General features: G+C 36.2%; 1 protein-coding gene across 1 annotated transcript; it reads left to right on the forward strand.

Annotated features, from left to right (window-relative positions):
- The first annotated feature begins 650 nt into the window (after positions 1-650).
- On the forward strand, positions 651-1,550 carry LOC113331331. The gene has a single exon (XM_026578050.1). The coding sequence runs from the start codon at positions 651-653 to the stop codon at positions 1,548-1,550; it is 900 nt and encodes a 299-aa protein (XP_026433835.1).
- Positions 1,551-7,665: the final 6,115 nt, after the last annotated feature.

Below are 7,665 nucleotides of genomic sequence, written 5' to 3' on the forward strand. Positions count from 1 at the left end.
CCCCCCCCCCTCCGAGTTATTTCTCCGTGGTTCATAACACGGTTGGGACTCACCATTTGTCCTAGATCTAGAGTCTACAACAAGAGGGTGAGAAGTGGGAGGGTTGTCAATTTGGTGTCAGAAGGTGGGTGCCCCATTTTAGTTCCTCTTTGAGCTCTACAACATCGCACCACTTGAGAATTATTACTAGTAGAAATAGAATGCAAGGGTAAAAAACACTTCTTACACGCCTTATAAAAGGTAGCAAGCAGTAAAACTTGTTTCTATTACATTATTGCATCCAATTATTAATGTATGTACCCAACTCTCTACTCTTTTGGACAGAGAAGAAAGAAATTACATAGAAATTGTCTCAGCCTAGGCATTTGGAGGTTTCCCTGAAATGGCTATACTTTCTTCAATTGCAATGTAAAGGAAATGTACTACTGTAAGCAACTCTGTAAGAGTGTGAATAGGAAAATTAAATTCAGAAGCAGTGGGCATCCAAAGTGAAAGTCAAGTTTCATCATCCCATTAAATACATCCATTCCACCCATTCTTTATACTCATCAAATTCTACTATCTCCAATCTATCACCTTCCCTTCAACGATCCTCTCTTTCTGTCTACGATCGAAGAAGAATCATGAACAGAGAACCAGCAAACAAATCAATGGGCTTCTTTGGCATCTACAAGGAAGCCTGCAAACTCACAGCAGCAAACAAGACAATCTTTTCACAAATCACCTTAACCCTTCTCCTTCCTTCAGCCTTCTTTCTCTTGTCTGAAATACGATTCTCGACTTACTCAAAAATAGAAACTCCATGGATCGATAATGGTTGGAGTATAGGCCAATACCTCTATTACATCTTCCTGTTCGTTTACATTATCTTGTCAACTTCTAGCATCGTGTATACCGTTGCTTGTTTCTATACCTCCAGAGATATCACTTACAAGAAAGCTACTAGTGCAACTGGTAAGTTATGGTGGGATCTTATAGTCACATTCTTATGGTGCTTCTTGTTCTTGGCTATATACACCTCTGTAACTTTCGGTTTGCTGTGGTTTTGGTTTTCCACCGATAGAGATGGGATTAGAACTTTGATATTGATAATTTGTCTATCTGTTCCTGCTTTCGCCGGATTAACTTACATATTGGTTGTCTGTAACATCGCAACCGTTGTTACGATATTAGAAAAAGATCTTTATGGTAGAAAGGCTTTGGCAAAGAGTACGAGGCTGATCAAGGGTAAGATTTGGGTTTCCTGTGCTGTTTTTATGTTGCTTGGGATCACATTTGGTGGTATAGTTTTCACTTACTGTTACCTGTCTTTGTATGGAAGAAAAGAAATTAGCATGGTGGGTAGAGTGTTTGTGGCCATTGGTTGCCATTTTTTGATGGCTATTTGGTTTCATATCTTGTTCGTTGTTGACACTGTGGTGTACTTTGTCTGCAAATCGGTCCATAACGAAGAGATATCGACTGTTGCGACTCACTTAGAGGTCCCTGTTATCCATTTGGTTGTGCAAATAAAAGACGTTCATATTCAGTTAGAGCAAGTACCAGCTTGAAGAATCGGCCGAGTTGCATGGTTAGAGCAAGTATAAGTTGGGTAATTTCTATTCTCCTAGTATTCCTGGATAGTTTGTGTTAGTTAGTAAAAGGTTATTAGGGATGTTTATGATGTAATGAAGTGGATTATTATGAATTAATGAATGTTGTATATGGTATCATTATCATCTCCCATTTTTTGCCGGTGAATTCTTCTTGTTAAAAAACTTTTTTTTCTTTTTCTTTTTGAAGTAAGGCCACGAGGACTTATTTTTCTTTGTGTAATATTGCCCGTCCTACGACTCCTACCTGGTCAAGCTGTATTTCACTCTTAACAGTGGATGGATCAAGTGGGATTACATTGGCACCAATCTGAGCATCACCTACACACATATAAAAACTGTTGTAGATCTGTAAAGAAAGGGGAAATTTGCCGGAAGCGGGAATATTTGGATTCCGAATTGGTTTTCAAATTTTGGTTCGGAAATGATTTGAGGTCCGGTAAGGGAGACGTTATTGGGAGCTGGTGTTATGATGGAGGGGGTAGTGTGGGACATTCTTAAATAGGGATTAGGTGGTGGTGTGATGGTGCAACATAGCCATAGGTCATAAGTGCCAGGAATGACAAAATTGGTAACGTTTCAAAGTTCATTAATCTGGATGCCAGTATCACTAGGGCCTTTTTGAGGAAGCATTAGGGGCACTATCTCTCATATATTGGGTGTTTTTTAAAAAAGGAGGGATTGTCGATTATGTACTTAATGGTCAGTGATTGGTGTCCGATGATGTTCAAAAATATCGCCATCCGAACTTCTTAATGATATATCTTCGACATGATTATTTCAAACCTACAAACTAAAAAAATATTAGAGCTAACAAACAAAATATAGTGTGTTGAATGCGCGGACCTCTTTGAGTTGATGAATTGTCAAAAATTGGAAGGATGTGTTGCGTACATATATGCCATGGATGAAACAGTAGTTCAGCTCACATTACAGTACCTTCTAGAAATTCAGACCAATCTGGCATCACCCAGTTAATTCTAATTCTTAGTAAATTTCTATTTATTTTCAGTCAGTTTCTGATTCCGAAACTTCTAAGTTGGACGCAGAGACGATTGCAAACAGTGGGGCGGGTTCTAGGTGAGCGTCTGCAAGTGCTACTGCGTAACATGTCCGCGGATTTCTCCCACTTAAGTTTTCCCTGCGTACGTGTTATTTCTCTACCGGTTCATAGCTGTTGTATTGGGACTCACTGGATAAAAATTTGATCCAACAGTGTGGGAGCTAACAAACAAAGTACAGTATGTTGAAAGCGCGGGCCTCTTTGAGAATTGATGAATTGTGAAAGATTTTAGACGGGCGTATTTATATGGGAGTTTTAGGCGCATATCCGAAAAAATTTATTTTCTTACCGTCAGGCCGATAATTAATTTTGAATACTGTCGCACCCAAAGTTTTTTAGAAAATGCGTAGTTACTCTATTACCCTTAGCGGTTTCTTTTCTCCTTCTCCAAAAACTCTGTAACGGATTTGGAGAGTAAATTTCTTTCTCCATTTAAACCCTAAAAAATCAATTTCATACTCTAAAAAACCAACCTAGAAACTACTTACAGTTTACAAATCCTAGAAACAACATTTCGAAAAAATGAACGAAACACAAACAAAATCAACATTTTATTTTCCTTTGATACTTTCATTTTCAGTTAACGAAAAATAAATGTGCATAACCAGTTATGCAGTACAAAAATAAATGTGGATAACAAGTTATGCAGTACAAGAAATAAGTGCATAACTAGTTATGCAGTACAAAGAAAATGTGCATAACCAGTTATGCAGTACAAAAAAAAGTGCATATAACTAGTTATGCAGATGCATCAAAGGTTATGCTTATCATAAATCACTGCGGATGAAAAAAAAATGCATAACTAGTTATGCAGTACAAAGAAAATGTGCATAACAAGTTATGCATAATAGGTCATGTGTTTTACTTTTAAATAACATATGTTACGCATGAAAAATAATGTGCATAACTGCTTATGCAGTAAAATCAACTATGCATAACTGCATAGCTTATTATGCATAACTGGTTATGCAGTAAAATCAACTATGCATAACTGCATAGCTTATTATGCACAACTGGTTATGCAGTAAGAACAACTATGCATAACTGCGTAACTTGTTATGCAATAAAAGCAAACATGCTGAACTGTGTAGCTTACTATGCATAACTTGTTATGCAGTAAAAACAACTATGCATAACTGCGTAGCTTATCATGCATAACTGCTTATGCAGTAAAATCAACTATGCATAACTGCGTAGCTTATTATGCATAACTGGTTATGCAATAAAAGCAAACATGCTGAACTCCGTAATTTATCATGCATAACTGGTTATGCAGTAAAAGCAAACATGCTGAACTGCATAACTTATCATGCATAACTGCTTATGCAGTAAAATCAACTATGCATAACTGCGTAGCTTATTATGCATAACTGGTTATGCAGTAAAATCAACTATGCAGAACTGCATAACTTATTATGCATAACTGCTTATGCAGTAAAAACAACTATGCATAACTGCGTAACTTTGACTGCATGACAAGTTATGCATTGTTTAGAGTATCTGCATAACCTGTTATGCATATAAAGGTATGCCTTCCCTGATGAGTGTTATTAAATCATGTTGCAGTTTCAGGAGAACTTTAGAGATGAGTACAGTGCAATGGAGTTGGAACTCTGTGAAATCGAAACTAAAAGGTTGAATCGAAAAAATCTACATTGATCGTAAATTCAAAAACAAGCTTAAAATATCTAAAAATCGATTCGAAAACCTAAATTAAACTCTGTAACTTAGAATAATATATCATAATCTTAAAGAAACTAAAACCTAGAATCGAATCAAGATTAAACAAGATCAGAATCCAAGTTAAACAAGATCAGAATCAAAGATAAAACGAACGAACTTGAGCTTGAATTTCAGATTATCTTTGTTGAGTAAATTGAATCTCTCAATCAGCTCCTTCTCAACTCTCGATAATTCAATACTTCAGCTCTCGCTCCGGCTCTATCTCAATCTCTCAGAACAAAATCTCAATACAAAATCTCAAAACATAAAGTGAGGTTAAACTTGGAAATAAAATAAAAAGAAAACTGAATTTTGAAAATTTTGGGTTTCGGCAGAATTTATACGCCGATTTTGGGTGCGCGCGTGAACTTTTACACGCGTGGGTTTGATAGTGGTGGAAGCTGAGAAAATGGGTGTGGCTGTAGTTTTCACTATTTATATGCCATGGATGGTTTAACTCACATTAGGTACCTTCTAGAAACTCAGGCTTATTGCGAATCACACTATTTGGTTGCCATAAGGAGGACAAAAAGTTGTTTAATATTTCCTCGTTATCCGTTTTACCCAAGTTTTAATACAAAACCCCAAATTAAAAACTTAAACAATTATGACGGAGAACAATTCAAACTTCAAAGATCATATGATGCCCGGCTAATTGTTGTGAGGTGGCTTTTGATATGTGGAAGAGACTTTTAGTAGTTCAACCCCAAGAATTAAGATTTTGAGGAGATTTGTTTCATTTAGTCAATTAAGATTAAATTAAGACCAATCCCCCTTTCCCACAGAAGAACCCTAAAAATAATCATTTTCGTCATTTTTCCTTCTTCCTTCCTTCCGATTTCTGCCGATTTCTCATCAATTTCATTATATTTTCGTGTGATTTCTTTCTTATGAGTAGCTAATTAGGTTTTTATAGGCCCTAGTGGCTACAGATTGCTGTTTTTTTAATTGATATGGACTCAATCAATTGTTTATGGAGGCGGAGAAATTGAAGTTTCTGCATCGAAATCACTCCCTCACCCAAATCATCTTCAGCACGCTTAGTCTGGCAATCACAGGGGATTCTTTTCATGGCTAATACAGGTAATCATTAACCTAATGTTCGGATTAATCCTATAAAGCTCACCCTATTTGATTTGATTAGGATATGATAATTTCTTTAATGGTTTTTAATAATCGTAATTAGACATTTGGCGATTTCTCCCCCTTAAACTCACATCTATTGTGCTCTGGTTGTGTTCTCTTTCCAATTACGTATTCTAGGGTTCTTAATCTGTCCCGTAATCATGTCTTCTTTGGGAAACAAATCGTTTTTCTTTCTCTCTGGTTTACTTGCGCTTCAATCAAACTGTTCATTGTTTAAACTCAGTATGTTGGGTTTTAATCTCCCCATAGGTTTATTTCTCATGCTCTGTATTTTCAGTAATTTCTGGTTTTTATTGTTCTGCCGGTTCTCTAGTTTCAATTTCTGTGCACTTTTATGTGTAGCTTTAAGCTGTTTTTCTGCTCTTCTGTTTCACCATGTGTGCTTGGCATGGTGATGTTAATCAACTTTCATATCAACTGCACAATTCTTTAATTTTAAACAATGGTGATGATTTTGTCTTGAGCCAAATTATCCCATATCGCTTTCGAAATAATAGGCGACTATGGACAAACTCTATCTTGGGTAGATTTATAGCTCCAACCCCAGATAATAGAAAAGATTTTGATATCTCAAAAGCCCTTTTCTTTTCTTTGGAAAATTAGAGATGGTTTTGCTGTCAAGAGAACTAGTAGAAGTCGTTTTGCTGTTCTTCTTATTAGGTTTGAATATGAGCATGAGATGAATAGAATTCTATCACTAGATACTATAAGATTTTTTGGGGACATTGTGTGTATCAAAAACTTAGAAATCACTGATGATATTAGAAACTGGTATCCTACAATGGAGATGTTTTTTATCACTATTCACAACCTTTTCCCTGAGCAAGTCACTAGTGCAAATTTAAGGAGGTATTTTTCTGTCAATGGTCACATCACTTCTTTTGGTTTTCCATTTAGCTATCCTAATGGAAGATTCTCTATAAATGTCAAGTCTTTAGTCAATATCAGGGAACCAATCCATTTTTCTGTTAATGCTGAAAAAGCTCTTGGTTTTTTTAATGGGGTGAGCTTTGAATTCCATAACTTCCCAACACTGTTTTGTGGTTACTGTGATCTGTTTGGCCATAGAATCAGTAATTGTGAAAGATTTGTGATTTCATAGCAACATGAAGGACTACAACAACAAGAAGCTGAAATGGAAGCTCATTGGGCAGCCATGCAACAACAACAAGAAGTTGAGGTTCAAAACCATGATCCATTTGCATATGACAATTTGGAAGAAGTCCAGCCAGCTTTGGTGCAAGAAAGGGATGGAATGGTCAGAGGATTCCTTAACTTCTTCTTCAACTGGTTCTCTAGCATCAGAAGTTACATTCACAGATCTTCATAGAGAGGCTGATGAAGAGATTGCAAGTCAAGAAGGAAGAAGCTCTCATCTTGCAGCATTTCAACAAGTAAATAACATGCTTGACTTCTTAGATCATGCATCCATTTCTAGTCAAATGCCAGCTACAGATAGTGTGCCATCCTCATCACAGCATCAACCTTCTCAAGCTGAACAAGATTATTGGAACAACTGGAATACAATGGAGAAGTACTTCAATGAAGACAAAAATTTGCCAACAGCTAAAAGACTGAGGATTAATGAAGTTGGAAGAAACACTGAAGTAGCTGAGGGTAGAGATGTTATAGTTATTGAGCCTTCTGTGAACTTCATGGACCATCCACATAGATGGTTCAAAGGCTAATCCATCTCAGATGCAGAACAAGGAAGTGACAGCTCCCATAAACCAGACACAAAATGAACATCCATATCTTACAACACAACATCTGGAAACCACTAGGGATTATATGCTCTCTGTTTGTTTTCTCTCCTTCTTTCCTGCCTTGTAATTATTTGTATCTTCTGCTTTTTTTGTTTTCAGTTTTTGCTTTTACTTCTTAGTTTAGCTTATTTCCTTGTTTTTTGTACTTCTTAGTTTATAGTGTGTATTTCTGTTTTTTTAGTTTCTCCTTTACTTCTGTAATTCCTTTGTTGTAATATAATTATCCTTAATTTCTGTAACTTCTGCTAGCCTTTGTTTTTTTCCTTCCACCCTTTGCGGTCTTCTGTTTTGTGTTATTTATAATCATTGTAAGATTGTCTCTGTATTTCTCTTCCTTGTGCAGCTGGTGTTAAGTTTATTTTAAGTTTGTATATAC

The sequence above is a fragment of the Papaver somniferum genome, unplaced genomic scaffold (genome assembly GCF_003573695.1).
Source record: "Papaver somniferum cultivar HN1 unplaced genomic scaffold, ASM357369v1 unplaced-scaffold_125, whole genome shotgun sequence".
NCBI classification, from domain to species: domain Eukaryota; kingdom Viridiplantae; phylum Streptophyta; class Magnoliopsida; order Ranunculales; family Papaveraceae; genus Papaver; species Papaver somniferum.

What these genes read in the sequence shown, in the direction of transcription:
- LOC113331331 (XM_026578050.1), top strand. Translation starts at nt 651, where the DNA reads ATGGGCTTCTTTGGCATCTACAAGGAAGCCTGCAAACTCACAGCAGCA.